At 42.6% G+C, this 17,874-nt stretch overlaps 1 protein-coding gene across 6 annotated transcripts in view; it reads right to left on the bottom strand.

Annotated features, from left to right (window-relative positions):
* ERICH1 (glutamate rich 1) overlaps positions 1 to 17,874 on the bottom strand; it is a 128,491-nt gene that overhangs the window by 95,012 nt on the left and 15,605 nt on the right. For 4 of the 6 annotated variants that reach the window (XR_005596949.1, XR_005596948.1, XM_039532444.1 and 1 more), the window contains exon 2: positions 12,795 to 12,959. Coding sequence is in view for 2 of the 6 variants with exons in the window: in XM_039532444.1 (XP_039388378.1) it covers positions 12,795 to 12,959 (165 nt within the window). In the remaining 4 variants the exon portion in view is untranslated. Of the gene's footprint in view, positions 1 to 6,946; positions 7,401 to 11,730; positions 11,839 to 12,794; positions 12,960 to 17,874 lie in introns of those variants that run through there. The other 2 variants (XR_005596951.1, XR_005596950.1) reach the window with 2 other exon arrangements.

Here is a 17,874-nt window from a genome sequence, read left to right as displayed (position 1 = left end):
TGGAGATGGGTCTGGCTCTGATCTCCCTCATGCAGCTGAGGAGGGACAGGACTCGCTCTTCCCCTGCATGAGCGCTCTCGAGGGGAGATCAGACCCACCTCCGAGTACCTCCCCTGGCTGCAGGGCACTCTGGGCTGGGCAACATGCCCCTGAACTTGTGGCAGTCTTCCACACAACCATCTGGACAAACCGGGGCTGGTAGAGGGTGCCCTTGGGGTCAGGGGGACGGGGAAGGAGGAGGTAAGACCCAGCAGGTTTGAACCTGGGCCTGCAGAACTGCCAGGTAGCAAACACCTTTATGTGCCCCCAGCAGCAACTGTAGCCAGCTCACACTCCATTGCCCCTGACCCACTGTGAACACAGACCACAGGAAGTCCTGCCTCAAGGAGTCCAACAGCACCAGCCTCACGGCGCCTGATTGACTCCTGGCCCTATATAAACCCAAGGAACGTTCCAAGAAGCGTTCAAGCAACAATGAGGATCTCGTGTAGCTGACTGCCACAGGAACATTCCTGATTTTTGCTCTTGAACTCCTAGCTTCAACCTCTGCTTGATTTGGACCTCGTCTCCTGACCTGGCCCTGAAATTTGACTCTGATCCTTGGCATCAACCCCAGGCTGGGATTTGACTACGAGCTCCTGCATTACACTCAGCCTTTGGTTTGATCTGGTTCTGACCCTTGGGCACAACTGCACTTGTGAGGAGACTGACACTAGGACAATGAGGACGGAAGCTGATTTAGTCCTATTCTTTTTCCTGCATGAAGCAAAAAAGGCAGAAGTGTCTATTCCCTGTAATCTGTTGCTGAAGTGAACCCTTTTATAGGGATTAATGAGTTGGTCAGGAGTCTGAGAAACACAAGTCCTAGATCATCCCCCTGTTAAGAGCTTGAGCTGTACACAATCCAGCTACTAACAGAGACCTGTGTGACGGGTTCCCACCTATAACTGCAGTACCACTGAGCCCCCCTGACCCACCATCCTGGGCTCCCTATACACTGTACTGTTGTGACCAGCCTGCCAAGCCCTCTGCTAGGCTTCAGCACACATATGGTAGGGACACACCCAGCTGCAGTTATATACACACACAGGTTCTTTAACCAGCCCCTGCAAGGAAGGCACAGCTAAGGCACCTCCCAGTTCCTAAGGCACACCCCTCCTCCCCCAGAGTGTTAAATTATACCAAGTTGCACTGCACAGATATCCATACAGTGTAAGCTCATGAAATTCGCCCCCCCTCCCTTAATGTGGAGAAGGATATACAACAGCTTTCTGCCCCCAGTTATGATTTCCACACACTGGTTTTAGAAAAAGCAAAAGTAAGTTTATTAACTACAAGAGATAGATTTTAAGTGATTATGAGAGATAAACAGATCAAAGCTCTTGATTTGGTTACTTAGCAAACAAAAATGCAATCTAAGCTTACTATATTAAAGAGATTGGATATGAATAGCAAATTCTCACCCTAAATGATGATTTAAGCCAGCTGCAGAGGTTCTTAAGGGGCAAGCTGCATTTGCTTGCAGCTTAAAACCCCAGGTATTCCTTTAACAGGCTAGAAATCACTCTAGCCTGGGTCCTGCACTTCCTCCTAGTTCAGTCCTTGTTCCTCAAGTGTTTCGAAGTCACCTTTGGGTGGGGAGTCAGTGAAGAACCATGATGATGTCACTCCCCTGCCTTAAATAGCTTTGCATATGGTGGGAACCCTTTGTCTCCAAGCTTGGTTCCCATGGTTGGAGTCCAGTACCAGGTGATCTGGTCCCATGCCCCAGTAGTGTCATAGCAGCCATGACTCAGAGGCTGTTTGTAGTGTCCTCAGGAAAGCTCCCCAGTGGGAGATGAGCTTCTTCTAAGACCTATTATTCTCCCTAATGGTCCACTGACTTGAGTGGGCCCTTCCTAGCCAGCCATCTAGACTGACACTCTTTGCCTAATAGGTGTTCCCCAGGTGTAAACACATTTGTAATAGATACATGGAGAATATTCCTAACTTCAGATACCAAAATGACACATGCATACAAGTAGGATAATCATATTCAGTAAATCATAACCTTTTCAATTATATCTTACATGACCTATCTTGCATAAAATACCTAATAATAATAATAATATTACTATAAAGAATATGGGGTGTAGTGTCACAACCTGTATTAGGAGACATTAGAATGGGTGAGGAGAGGGGAAACTCTGCACTTGTAGCAGGGTCACATGCATGCCTGGGCCAAAAGAATCTCCTTTGCTCCAACTCTTATCTTTCACATGACTTTTCTTATTAATGGTAAGGCAGAACAACCAAAGTACCAAAACAATCCTGCCCCAACAAAAAACAAACACAAAACAAAAACCAAGAACACACATTTCTTGAGTGCAGGCTTCTTGTTGTAGGTCCCCTGTAATCCCCTGCAAGCCACTTGTGCAAGTACATAGTTTCTCCTATTTTAGGGAACACATCATCAACATAACAACAAGGAAGATCCTGAGGTGGGTCATGATGAAAGAGAGGGACTAATAGAAAAACTCTTAGGAAGCACAGAGGTGTGAGGGATAGAAGGATATGCATCCTGGAAGTCTACAGATGTTTGGAAATCCCCTGGACTAATTGCAGTCAGAATTAACTAAAAGGTATCTTATCTTGAATAGTTTCTTTATAGACTGTTTCAGCCACTGGAAGTCAAGGACCGAGCAGAAACTTCCTACTCTTTGGGACATCTGGAGGAGAAAACAAATGCCAAAAATCTTCTGATCTTCCAGAATAGACAGACAGTTTTTACATATAGATGGTGCTGCAGTGCCTGCAGGAAGGCATGTAGGCCAGATTTCCAAAGGTATTTAGGTAACTAAAGATGTGAATAAGTGCCTCAATACACCGCTACCTTGATATAACGCCACCCAATACAACACGAATTTGGATATGACATGGTAAAGCAGTGCTCCGGGCTGGGGGGGGGCTGGGCTGTGCACTCCAGTGGATCAAAGCAAGTTCAATATAACACGGTTTCACCTATAACGCGGTAAGATTTTTTGGCTCCCAAGGACAGCGTTATATCGAGGCAGAGGTGTACTATGAAAATCTGACCCTATGTGCTTTGGCAGAAAGGATGTGATCTTTTTTCAAATACAGACACAACCTGTTCGTCCTGGGTGATGGTTTTCTATGACAGTAAGAGGAAGGCCCACTTTGCGTTGTGTTACTTTGGCCCACAACTAACAAGACACGAACACTGTAGCAGTCAACACCCAGGAGCCCAATCATGGACCAGGACCTCATTGTGCAAGGCACTGTACGTGGAACCTTTATCTGACAGAGACTAGCAGAAAGGAAGAGGATTTTATGCTCAGACAACACGGAGGTGTTGCCCTAGAAACACGTGAGACTGGTAAGAAAGGTACTCCCTACTATTTGTTTGAATTTCCAAATCGAAAAGTTTGGATACAAGTGCAAATGGAAATTGGAGTAACTCTAATCCTGGTCTCTTCTGTAACTGAAGTGAGAAATCACTGACATGTTCGTTAATGAATTATTTAGGGATGCATCTTTAAACTGTTTGGAACCCCTGGAAGGTACAGTCAGAACATAAGAATGGCCATACTGGGTCAGACCAAAGGTCCATCTAGCTCAGTATCCTGTCCTCTGACGGTGGCCAATGAGAGGTGCCCTAGAGCACAGGTGGGCAAACTTTTTGGCCTGAGGGTCACATCTTGGTATGGAAATTGTATGGCGGGCTGGCTGGGGCGGGTGATTGGGGTGCAGACTGTGGGTTGGGGCTGGGGATGAGGGGTTTGGGTGCAGAAGGGTGCTCCGGGCTGGAATCAAAGGGTTTAAAGTGCGATCAGGGTTGGGGTAGGAGATTGGGGTGCGGGGAGAGGCTCAGGGGTGCAGGATCCAGGCAGTGCTTACCTGAAGTGGCTCCTGGAAACAGCAGCCTGTCCCCACTCTGGCTCCCACGCAGAGGCGGGACCACACGGCTCTGCGCGCTGCACCGTCCACAGGCACCGCCCTTGCAGCTCCCACTGGCTGCGGTTCCCAGCCAATGGGAGCTGCAGAGCTGGCGCTTGGGGCGGGGGCAGTGTGCGGAGCCCCCTGGCTGCCCCTGCTTCCGGGAGCCAGCAGGAGCTGCTGCATGAGCAGAGCAGAGCAAGGCAAGCCCCCGACCCCACTCCCCGGCTGGAGCAGGGAAAGCTCTCAACCCCTCTCCCTGGTGGGAGCTCAAGGGCTGGATTAAAAGGTCCGAGGGGCCAGATGCGGCCCACAGGCCACAGTTTTCTCACTCCTGCCCTAGAGGGAATGAACAGAACAGGTAATCAAGTGATCCATGTCCTGTTGCCCATTCCCAGTTAGGTTATTATTTTCAGCTTATTATTAGAAATTCCTTTTTCCCCATGGGTAGTCTAGAGATTCTTCTGGCTACAACAGAACAGACATGCCAATACCTAGAGGACATTTTGGAACTACGTCTCTTACGGTATTTGAGCTTCTGATAGGTGGGGATTTGCATGACTGAATCTGAAGAGAAGATACTCTCTTCATTCTGCTCCCGTGGAAAAAGGACAGCACCCCAAAATAAAAAAATATATTTGGCCCAACTTTACTCGATTTACTGCCAATACAGTCAAGGGACAAAAATGGACAAACTTAGCTCATTATGTCCTCTACCCCAGCCAGTCAAGACAAGTCCATTTTATCAAGTTGTTACATATGTACCATTTTTACTGTTTCTTTTCTCAAGATAATTAGTTTCCCCGCAGCTGGCTACATTTAGGTTTAGAGTTTGTTTTTACTTACAGCTAATGTTAGCATTTCTACTCCAATTAGGCAACTGTTACATACTATTAGAGGAACTATTTGTTAAATTGTTTTTGGTTGCTGCAGCAGCAAGCAGCGCTCTGACATCTAAACTATTTAAAATTAAGATGCAACCAAAAAGAGAAGTATGTGTGCGCGTGTGGGTGGGGTGGAAAGGGTCCATCCAGCAACAAAACACATTTCAGTGGGGATTTAAGTCTTGGTGTCAAGACCATTCCTGTGATGGCCAGGGTTGCATGTATAACCGATGTAGCCCACTCAGACCTTGGGGGGGGGGGGGGGGGGGGAGAAATGATGCCGAGTGTAAGATGCATCAATTGAGAACCATTTTTGCCATGGTGACAGGATGATGGTTTCTAACTGTGAATGGAGTATTAGTATATATTCATTCACATTTGGTTATTTATGCCACTAGAATGAGACACCTGTGCACTTTCACACCCTGGAGGGACAAACAAAAATGTGTGACATTCCAATTTGTTTTATGACAGTTATAATCTCTACGGCTCTTTTACTCACAATAGACAGCTTTTCAGGAGTAATTGACAATGAAAGGGAAGATAAATTGTTTAGTCTCCAAAGCTGTTTACTACATTGTATGCTGCAAAAGATCCTTAAGCAGGTGCACTTCAACAATCATGACAAATCAGCAAGCCAAATATTGGCTGCTTCTTTAAGTTTTATTTTCCTATTTTATTTTCCTAGACATTTGTCACTTCTGTTAAAAAACTCTGGAATAGTAATGTGACAGACATTGCAACCACATACAGTATCTTTGGGAACCATATTGTTTTAAATATATCAATGTTTTTTATATTGTTGTAGGCTAGGAATTCTTCTACTCCCTAGGTAGGGTTACCACAGCTCCTCCAGGAACTAAAAACAGTGTGTGGGGTAACAATTGCATTCCCTGTGATTATAAACAGCTTCAGAGAAATACCACCTTCTAGGGTGGCTTGCATATTCTGGGTCAGAGCAGTACTAGAGATCAAGAAGAAAGGGCTTTTGGTTTAAAGGGGCCATCTTGAACTGAGAGAGAGTCTTTTTGATTCAGCAAAAAGACATCACCTTTTGTGCAAGGGGGCAGGACCCAAACTTCCTGGAGGGTTGGAAAGACTGGAACCTGCAAAGGTCTCCCCAGAACTGATGGGGAGCTATAGATAAAGCATTTAAATCCCTGTTTTTCTTTTTTGTTTTCTCTGTATGCTTTTATCCTTGAATAAACATACTTTGCTTTGAAACAGCCACATGGTATCTGGTAAGTCACTAACTAGAGTAACTAAAAAGCAGGAGGCTAGATGTTTGTCACACCTGCTTGGGGATAATCAGAGTGAAGGGCAAGAGAAGTGCAGCCTAAAGCCCCCAGCCAGCAAAGAGTGGGAAGTAGTGTCCCTGTGTGTACTCCATTTCAGATGTCCTACTGTGGATGGTAGGAGCTTCGGAGTCATGTGCGTTGTTGCAGGGAGCACGGTAAGGCCTAGTATAGTGTCTGACAGAGCACTGAGTGATGGCATGTTTTGCAAAGGCGTGCTCTCAGGCCCATGTGGTAACCCTGCATGTATCTATTAGAGGAACATTGTTCAGGAACGCTATAGATGTGGCCATGGCATGCATAGAGTGGGATCAGATCCCCTTGTTGTGCAGTCGATAGCAAAGTTGGATACATTCAGACAGTCTCTAGGTTGATAAAGCACAGCCCTTGGTGTGTTCTGTTGTGAAAATAAAGTCTTGGGGATTTCCAGAACAGTTTGGTTCTGTCTAAATAAAATGCTATGGCTCCTATGACTTTGAGTGTCTGTAGGATGGCCTCTTGTGAGTTCCCATGTGGTTTTGGGTAAAACAGTAACTAACTAATTAAATTACACTTACTAAACTACAACCCATCTAATTATTTCTACAGAGGAAAAAAAAACAGGCAGCACTGCCACTGAACTACGTCTGCAGACGAGGACGGTTGAGAATGAACTGAAGGGTCAGGTCGTGTGCAGCCTACATGAGGCACCAATGGCGCTGCGAGACTATTACCACACACGTGTGCCCTGATCGAGCACTGCTACAGAAAATCTCCAATCTGCAGCACAGTGACGCACCGATACCTGAAGTGGAGCACACACAAGGATACTACTCAAAGAAGAAACAGAAGTTCCTCAAATAAAAGAATTTATTCAGCCTGTTTTACTATTGGAAATTCATCATGAATGCAGTTTATACTCTCAGGAGTTTTAATAGTACTTTGTCAATTATACAGTATTACATGCAGTTCTTGTATGCTAAACTGTAAGCTGTTTAATTAAACTTAAATAATATTTGTTACATTTGCTTCCCTTCCCCATTAGTGCTGCTTCAGACTTGAAGACAAAAAAGAGTTCAAGTGACTTGTTTCTGCAGGACCTTAAACTGAGAATAGCTCTAGTCACTTCAGTTTCCTTTCTCAGTGGTGAAGAAAAAGCAAAAGCCAAGTGGGATGGCGGGCTTCGCAGAGAAGAGAATAATTGAAGACTACAGATCTTGTTCATAGAGTAATTATTTTTCAGCCTCTTCCTCAGCACCGGTCTGCTGCTCAGCACCTCTCAATCAGTACCAAATCCCAAATGAGGCTATAGTAAAGATCAAGTGGGAAAGTGTAGACAATTGTAAGAGAAAACATGATTCTAAGACGCTCGTAGAAATCTGCTGTCAAAAGTGTACAAGCCTACTTTATAGTCCATCTACTTACTTACAAAGCCCCTCCACCATAGGACTGGAGTGCTAAAGACAAAAAACCCCACTCATCAGGTTCCAGCTTTGCAGATTTCAAGAGAAACCATCTTTCCCAATATTTATCCTTGCTATAGCTAGGTCAAGCCTTAACATAAGCCAAAAGCCAAGAACATTACTTACATTAGCCAGGAGGTGTAAAGTTTTAATGCTGTCTATTAAAGTGAGTCTCTTGTGCCCATATCACAGAGTCATAGAATACCAGGATTGGAAGGGACCTCAGGAGATCATCTAGTCCAACTGCCTGCTCAAAGCAGGACTAATCCCCAGACAGATTTTTGCCCCAGATCCCTAAATGGCCCCCTCAAGGATTGAACTCACAACCCTGGGTTGAGCAGGCCAATGTTCAAATCACTGAGCTATCCTTAAGTTTCCTAATAAATAAATGTTGCCAGGCATTTCTTTGATGCAATACAGGTTTTGAAACATGTTATTTAATATGGCATTTGGAAACACTTTGGGAAGCTGGATGGAGAACAATTCTGTCTTTCTATCTGTACCTGAAGAGGACTAATATCAGCAGGGTTCAGTTTTCCAATCATTTCAGCCAATATGACGGTTGTAAAAGAGTGGAGATTTTACCATGACCAATTCTGAATTTGAAAAGTTGTACAATGTACTAGACAGGTAGGGATTTGAGCACCTTTAAGACCAAAAGATAGCTACCAAAGGCAAAATGCTAGTTTCCTGGGTAGACCTAAGAAATAGGAAAAATAGACCCCCTTAGAAAGGCAGAGAAGGATACAAGCGTTTCTTAGATTCAGAGGTGATCTTCTAGTTCCAGTGCCAAACACCTTTCCTTTCTTAAAGGGAATGCTGACTAAACTGAGCTTGTGAATGATATCTACTCTCCAAGTCATCCACCACAAAGGACACACATTTCTCCCTGGAGTTCCTCAATTATTTTGGTTTTTTTCTTGAGCTTTCATCCCAGAACTTATGCAGCAACACGACTAATACTACACAGTACTACTAATTTGTCACTTTTGGGAGAATTAAAACAAATTTTAAATTATAGCCTATTTAAAACTATACATTATGAAAAGTGTTTTTTAAACAGGCAGGTGCTGCCTGAGCGGTTTTTAAAAACTATAACAGTCTTTTAAAATGAGTTCCTATTTTTGCATCTTTCCAAAATTAGGGCTCTTACTGTGCTCCTGTGTTTTGTTTATCTTTACAGTGATAATGCAACAAAACACAAGCAGTGCTATTTATCTTATTATTAGCATTTATTGGTCATAAAGTGGGCAACTATCAATGCTTGCACTCCCAGACAGGGGGATTGTTGTGTTTTGGGCTTTTTTTCCTTGTACATTTTGGAAACTCTAGTCAGATGAGTTTATTCATAGGTTTTAGAAAGAAACATTTATTCTATGAGAAGGTAATTAAAAAAAAAAAAAGAGAGCCTGTGTTCATACATGAAGTCTAAAGGAAACAAAGCAGCAGTCCTCAGAAGAGACAGACTTGTGTCCATGTGAAATTACCTACTATTTTACATAGGAACAAGACAGTCTTTTTGGAAGATGTTAGTTTTAATGGCAGCCTGGTATAAGAAAGGATTCAGGGCTAGAACTCCTCAGTTCTAATCACAGTTCTGCCATCGACAAAGCAAGATAAATCACTTCTATATGCCTCATTTTTTACCCAGATGGAGAATGAAGATAATATTTACTCACAAACATTGTAGGATTCTTTTAAAGAGTAGTTAATATCTGTAAAGCACATTGAAGATATAAAGCATAGTCAGTGGCAGTGTCAAATATTATTTGGAAGTTCGTAATCGAGACTAGAAAAAAAAATTAGGCCTAGATCATCTAACAAATCTGAATGCAGAGGGAGCCATTTCAGTCACATTCATAGCACTGTTCTCTTCCGTCTCCACACTGCAAGAAGGCTTTGTTGCAGAGACTGAATTCCACGATATGGGAGGTGGTGGTGATGTGGAAGGCTTAAGGTTGAGGTGGCAAGAGGAGAGAATGTTGGAGCAGTGGGGAGGGAATCTGACTAGTTGGAGAGTGTGTAGGTGGGAGAACGTAGAGGGTCAGCAGTGAGGGGCAAACAGTTTCATGCATTATAATGCCAAAACGGACCGTTGGACTTCACTGAATTAATTACTGTTTGAATTAAAGCACATCCTTTACAAAAAAAATGCAACCCTGATTTAAACATTTCCACTGACTGAGAATCCACCATACCCTTGGTACATTGTTTCAATGTTTACTTATCCTCACTGTTAAAAGTTTGCACCTTATTTAAGAACATAAGAACGGCCATACTGGGTCAGACCAAAGGTCCATCTAGCCCAGTAACCTGTCTTCCAACAGCAACTAATGCCAGGTGCTTCATAGGGAATGAACAGAACAGGTAATCGTCAAGTGATCCATCCCATCGCTCATTTCCAGCTTCTGTCAAACTGAGGCTAGGGACACCATATCTTCCCATCTTGGCTAATATAATTGCTAGTCTGAATTTGTCTAACTTCAACTTCCAGCCACTGGATCTTGTTATACATTTATCTGCTAGCACTCTATTATCAAATATTTTCCCCCATACAAGTACTTACAGACTGTGTTCAAGTCACCCCTTAACCTTCTCTTTGTTAAGGTAAGTAGATTATGCCTTATAATGAAAGACTTGAGGAGCTCGTCTTCCAATCCATCTCACGGCTCTTTGAGCCCTCTCCAACTCATCCTTATCCTTGAATTGCGGACACCAGAACTGGACACAGTTTTCCAGGAGCACTTGCTAAGTGAGCCAATATAAAACTTCCTACTCGTACATGATTCCCCTGCTTATACATCTGTACACTACTAATCTCACTAGTCTGGGAATTAGCCACACACAAATTAGCCTTTCCCTCCAGGCTCCAATTTTTGTCTAAACAACCACAAACAAAAAACTTCCAGATAGGACTTTCTACTCAGCCACAATTCCAGCCCTAGGACTTCCCACCCAGTCTGTCTTCCGCAGGGCCACTGAGTAGATGGTTCTTTCCTGCAGCTTCTCTGTATTACTCCCTCCCTCCTTCCACCTGCCCCCACAACTCTTTATAGCTAACAGCTGTCCTCTTCTCAGCCTCATCTGATTAACCTTCATCTAGTGTTAAGGAAAAAAAAAGTTACATTAATTGTGTTGTGGGGAACTGTCCAGCAAGTGTATTCAGAAGTGAAGAATAATTCTTTAATAGTTACAATAAAAAAAACAACTTTATTTAACTTGGAAATTGAAAGAACTAGCAGGAGTCTCATTAAGCGTGGGCCCATATGCAATTTTCACACATCCTTGAAGTACTTCCTACCTTATTGTAATTGTATGCAGCAACTACTGTCACTGCAATTCATTATCAGTTAGCATATGCAATATCCTAAGACAGCGCAGTTGGATGACCACTAGTTCATGAGTTATTGCAACATAGCCACATTATCCCACATATACTTTATCAATCATCATATACAAGTTACATTTATGTAAAAAACCAGATTGCTAGTGAGGAAGACAGTTACCACTATTACAATAAAAGATACTCTCAGGGGCAAAAGTGTAAATAGAACTACTAAAATACAGGATAACAGTACAACATGTTTGGGGTATATTTTACCCACATATATTTTTCCTCTGTCAAAAACTGTTCGTCACACTAAATTAAAACTTTTTTTTCCTGAATTTGTCACTTAAGCACAAGTACACAAGTCCGAAGAACAGCATAGTTGGAGGACAACTAGTTCATGAGTTAACACTACATGCTCGTGGAATACAACATAACCCTCATTCATGTTCATGGGGTAAATAAACAGGGCTGGCTGCCCCCAGGCCTCCAGCCTTTAAGGGGAAGGCCACCCTGTTACAACATCCAAGGATCATATTAGCCTTTTTAGCCACAATGTTGCATTGGAAACTCATGACTGGCAGAGAGAGGGGAGATGAGGTGATGACAGCAAAAGCAGTGGAAAGGGAGAACTGGGCTGTGGTAAGTGTGAGTTCTGAGTGATTATTCTAAAACCTAACTGACACAGAGTTTAGGTTGCACAGTGGCACCTTGTAGAATTCCAGAATAAGGAGAGTGGCTAAACAAGGAAATACAAAGTTGAGGTACATGCCATTCCCCATGTGCACAGGAGGCTGGTGTGGAGTGGAGATTAAATGGGTGAGCCTAGCCAGAGCAACGATTACCCTAGCTGCATGTTGATCCCTTCACTGCCCCTGCCATCATCACCTCCTCTCTCCGCCAGTCCAGCACAGTCCCCTCTCCATGGGAAGCAGCTCAATGTACAGCTCAACCTACATAACAAAGAAAAGTGCTGCCTATGATTTTTTGCACCAACAATGGGCACCAAACTGCAACGGACAACTTTGCTTCTCTAAAGTATAATGATTTACAAGACATGAAGGGGAGGGTTAGCTGGAAATACGGGAAAGGTTCTGTGTAAAGAAGGAGACACACAAAGTCTTCTCTCACATGCTTAAACTTACTGTAACCAACATAGAAAGTCTATTAACATTCTGTGACAGTCAGTGCCCCATTTCTCTCCCTGCCCTGTCAGCCACTCCACTCTCCTAACATTTCAAAGTACAAACCTTTACATTAGAACAAAACATACTGCGAGGTGAACTACAGACCACTTAGGAATCACATTGAATCTTTTGTCTTTAGTGGGTCAGAGTAGTATCTCTACTGTACATCTTTATTTGGACAGCTATAGTTATTACAGACAACTCCTACAAAGAGCATTTTTATGTTTTTTAAAAAAGTTAGGAAATTCACTGACAAAATATCCTTTTGTTAGTGCAGAGTTAAGGTTGCCTGGTAGAATCATGTGCCTTTCCAGAATGTCAAGTTCAACAAAACTCAGAATTCTGAAAACCAGGATGTACAAAATCAAGGTTGCTCTGGTGGTATACCTTAACTCTCAGACTTCTGAGTCTTGCTGAACTTGACATTCTGGAAGGACACACAATACCACCAGGCAACCCTAACTTTGCATTAACAAAGGGATTTTTTTTTTTTTTGGTCACTGAAAAATTTAGTTTGATCAAGATGCTGAATGGTATGCACTGCATAGAACTTATAGGTAGACCCAAAAGCAATTTTGCGTTTAAAATTTGGGGCTCAATGCATACATAGGACAAGGTTCTGCACAATGTGTTCATATATAACTGTTTTTTCTCTTTAAAAACAAATGTATTTTTATTTACCCAAATATTTTCACATTGCAGTAATTTGCAGATTATATTACCTGGGGAACTGGCACATTCTGATGAAGTCTGAGCAGTCTCAGAATCCTTCTGCTGTGGTTTTGAGGCAGGAGTTTTTAGTACCATTTCTTCTCCACTTGGAACAGGCACATGAGAAGTGGAGGGAGTAGCAGCAAAGAGCCTCTTCAGTACTTTCCCTATGAACACTATGGGATAATAAAAATAATTGTAATGAATAAAAGCAGAAATATCTTTACAATAGATGTAAGTCACTGTATTTTGAGATCTTTTTTTTACCCTCTAATCAATGAAGAGTTGCTTCCCTTTCCTCCAGTTGTAAGCGCAAGCTGCCATCTTTTCATGTAAAACCCTCCAAGGGTCATCAGCAAAATTTTGAACCTGGAATAGTCAGCATGCCTCCTCCCTGAGCTAAAGGAGTAAATATTAGCTGGTGGCAGCAGTTATATGCTGCTATCCTCTGCAGCCAGGCCAGGCCATTTTACAAGAATCCTACACAAGCATCTTAAGACTGCTTAACGTCTCTTGTTGGCACTGCAAGACATTTTCTTTGAGCCACTGATTAAACTGTCATAATTGATTCATTTTAATCGGACATGAAAGTAATGAGGATGGCAGCAATAGCACATGGTAACCCTATTATTTCTATTAAAGAGGTAGCTTTCTCACATGCCCTTTTGCCTTCCACCCCACCCTATCATCTCATGCTTACAGTACAAACTGCTACTAGCTATTTAAATGTAAAGGTCATTTAGATAAAACAAAGCTGTAGTTAAAATTGTCTTCTTCCTAATGAGCATGCCTGAGTATTTTAGTCACTTAAACCATATTTTGTTTTAGTCAGAGAAAGCTGGTGTGTAGAGTGTGACACTCTTGGGTTATGACGTATGCCTGGTCAAGCAGAGATTTTACAGAGCAGAGGAGAATAGGTTTGGAGATATTTAAAAATGGATCAAAGGTTAGATAACTTTTTGGCAGGAAAAGGCACACTTATCTTAAGGATAACCTACTGTGGGATTCTAACAAAATAATTATAATGTTGCCTGGAGAAATGGGGGTTTATTACTTTAACAGACTGGTAGGGCTCCCTCTTACATTATAAAGCCATTTTTAAGGAATAGTATTCCCTCTAGGCCAGTGATGGGCAATCTGCGGCCCATCAAGGTAATCTGATTGCAGGCCACGAGACATTTTAAGGATGTTGACCTTCCGCAGGCCCCCTGCAGCTCCCAGTGGCCGCGGTTAGCCATTCCTGGCCAATGGGAGCTGCGGGAAGCAGTGGCCAGCACGTCCCTGTAAGGCTGCCCATCACTGCTGTAAGTAATGGCTGCTATGACTCTACAAGGACATGTGACCAGGCCACATGATGCTGCCCTCCATCTTGGGATGTCAGTACTCTTCCACAAACTGGCTTGGGAACCAAGCTTTGAAACAAAGCGTTCCCACTACATACTAAAGCTATATAAGGCAGGGAGTGACATCATCTGGGGGTCTTCACTCCCCACCCAAGAAGACTCCTGGAAACACCTGAGGAACAAAGGCCGAATCGAGGGAAGTGCTGGACTCAGGCTAAAGAGATTTCTAGCCTGTGTATGAAAGACTTGGGGATTCTAAACTGTAAAGCAAGCGCAGCTTGCCCCTTAAGAATCTGCAGCCTGCTTGTGTCATTTTTCAGGGTCAGAATTTTTTATTCATATCCAATCTAGTATATTAAGCTCAGCTTGCACTTTTGTTTATTTGCTAGGTAATCTGCTTTGATCTGTTTGCTATCACTTAAAATCTATCTTTGGAGTTAATAAACTTATTTTATTTCTTAATCTAAACCAGTGAGTTTGGAGTGAAGTTTTTGGGAATCTTAGCTCAGAGGGGCTGTTGTATTTCCACTCCACATTGAGAGAGGCAAACTCTCTGCGCGTACGCTGTACAGTTCCCTGTGCAGCGCAAGACAGTATAATTTTGGGTTTATACTCGGGTGGGGAGGGGGGGGGAAGAGAAGCAGCCTGGGGAGCTGGGAAATTGGCTGGTGTCTGTTTGCACTCAGGTAGCACCACTGCTGTCATGTTGGATGATAACGGGGCCTGGGTTAGGCTGGATGTGTCCCCATCCAGCTGTGTATCTTAGAGGGGTGCAGTGGTTCCCACAGCTCTCAGACTGCACCCCGGGGTGACAACCCATGACAGGTCCCTAATGTAGTGCCTAATGCTTCTATTCTTATTTATAATAATTAGTCCCATTGACATCAGTAGTAGTACTCTTGCCAGGTCATTAGCAGTATCAGTCCCATTTTAAGGCCAAATTTTGCTCATCTCACTCATAGGATTAGTCCTATTGATTTCAACTGAACAACTTACATCAGTAAAGTGAGCACAGTTTGGCACTTAGTGGTGACTAGTACTACGCAACCTAAAAGACACCAGGGGAAACAGTCATCGACCACAGTATACATACACCCATTGTAATTTCATTCAGAACAAGACTCTCTTTAAATATTTAAACTGTCTCACAGCACTATTTAAAAGCCTAAATTATTTTACTACGAATGAAGTCTTGTGCCTCTAGGAAATGACAAGGTATGAACAACGAGTGTGGAACATTCAGGGAGAAAAAGCATGTTATGCTGTAATCACAATTTCTATTCCTTAACTAGAGTAGTAGTTTCATTGTGACTGTGGCTTAGATTTTTATTCAATAAGCATACTGAGAATACTATGGTGGTGTGGGGAAATAAAGGGTAAGAGAGCCTTTAGACTCAGTCCAGAGGATGGGATGGTGCAGCTACATGTCACACCAAGAAGAAATGACGACTCACTTTCAGTTCCTCCAGTGCCTACAGCCTGCTTTTGGAAAGGGGGGGGGGGGAAATTATTTTGCCCATTTTCATGGGGCACTTGCTTGCCCTGCTACTGACTTGTGTGTGTACATATGTACCATGGGAATCAGGGCAGGTGCATCAGGCATGCATTTTGTGCTCTCTCTGCCTTCCTGTCCCATATGCCAAGCTCTGATTTAAGCAGCCCTAATGCAGTTGCACATGGCAGGGGGTGTGGCCTTGCTCTCCCCCTTCCCTTGCTCACTGGCATTGTTATATTTCTGGCAAATCAAAATCTAGCCCAATTAAAGTTTTGTGCTCAAGAGTGGTGCCAAATTTACAACAGCAGAGACTGCATTACTGTGTGCCGTCATCCTTCCAAGTGACCATTACAGATAACGATCCAAACAAATTGGTTCCAATCCAGCACCTTTCACGACCACTAAATTCATTAAAGAAAAAGCTTCCTAGAAGTGTTAGGAAAGATGTAGCGAGGTTAAGTACAGAGAAGATTTTCCCCATGCTGTGCGTGTCCAGTATGCAAATATATAGTCTTTGTTCAGTGAGAAAGTAACAATTATTTGCACTGGTCACAGTGGTGCCCTACCACCCTTCAGAGATGAAAGCATGTTCTAAGCTAGGAGACCATTTTCTACATTTACATAAATTTGAGAACCTTTGAAGTTAGGGCTATGAAGGAGATAACCTTTTTAGGTAAAGTTATTTTTTGGCTTGAACAAAAATAGTTTTAATTTATTCAGTGCCAGAACTTGGTAAAGTATTGATAGAATCATAAATTTGAATAGGACAATTAATTCAGATTGGATTATGTGCATTGTCGTGCGATCTGAAGACCAATAAAGGACTACACATAGGAACCAATGATAAATACAAAGTATATCAAAACAAGAGGGAAGGGCTTTATCTTGAGTAAAATAGGGAAGAATGCTAAATTATAGCTATGCTCTTCATTAAACATTTAGAGGTAAAAGCAGCACATTAATTTAGTCTCCTCTGGAAGTTTAGAGTGTGTTTCGAACATCAGCAGAGACAAATATAATGGACTGAAGGAGATTAAACAAAATTTTAACCTAAAAAAATAAATGCAGGCAGATACATTTGCAGAAGATTAAGATCTAAACCAGGGGTCGGCAACCTTTCCGACGTGCTGTGCCGAGTCTTCACTCTGATTTAAGGTTTTGCATGACAGTAATTCACTTCAATGTTTTTAGAAGGGCTCTTTCTATAAGTCTATATTATATAACTAAACTATTGTTGTATGTAAAGTAAATAAGATTTTTAAAATGTTTAAGAAGCTTCATTTAAAATTAAATTAAAATGCAGAGCCCCCCCAGACTGGTGACCAGGATCCGGGCAGTGTGAGTGCCACTGAAAATCAGCTCATGTGCCACCTTTGGCATGCGTGCCATAGGTTGCCTACCTCTGTTCTAAACAGACAATGAAGGCAGTAGGCCAGCAAATAGCCTGGCTTTCATAGTTATTGACTATTCACAGCTCGCACTTACATAAACTGATGTTACATAGGCTTGCTTAGTACCTCTGAAAATCAGGCCCTATGATATGCAAGTTCAGATACCCAAAATTAGAGGCCACTTTTGAAAACCTGGCTCCCTCCCTGTACCCTGGCTTCCTCTCCTTTATGAAGAGCTGTGATCTACACATGATATTTAGAATGAAGGGTTATGGAGTGTTTTACCAAAAAGTTAAATTTTATTGGAAATATGAATTAAGATGAAATCTACATCTGCTGATTGTAAGAGAGAAAAACAGCTGCCAAACCACAACAAGCTAGTCTCCAGTTATGCTGTCCATGTATACAATGAAAATGCAAAGGACCTGGGATCCATTTAAATATCAATTTTATTTTTGCATAGTTAAACCCATCCACAATGCCAACTAGAATTTCCAACAAATTATGACTTATTATTACTTTCATTATTGAAGAAAATGGGCTGATTCTGGAAGCACGCATGCACATACAGGCCTCCTGCCCACACATCCTGACATCTTTTCTCGAGTCTGATTTTATTCCTCTTGTTTAAATAGGAGGGGCTTGTGTCAGTTTTTAAAGCAAGGGTCATCAATTCTGGAACTCACCTCAACACTTTGTCCAAGAGAACCCAGATTCTCTGACCTTCATGACATCCTGCAAGGTTGATTTATTTTGCCAGGTGTCAGTTTGCATAGATTTCTGGGAGGAGAGACTTTTCAGCAGAGAGTAAGAAAGGTTTAAAGACCCTATGATCGTTCTGACATTGCAAACAGATGCTGTA

The sequence above is a fragment of the Mauremys reevesii genome, linkage group 3, assembly GCF_016161935.1.
Source record: "Mauremys reevesii isolate NIE-2019 linkage group 3, ASM1616193v1, whole genome shotgun sequence".
NCBI classification, from domain to species: Eukaryota; Metazoa; Chordata; order Testudines; family Geoemydidae; genus Mauremys; species Mauremys reevesii.
The sequence above is the reverse complement of the archived record's forward strand: the minus strand, read 5'-3'. Positions and strand labels throughout refer to the sequence as shown.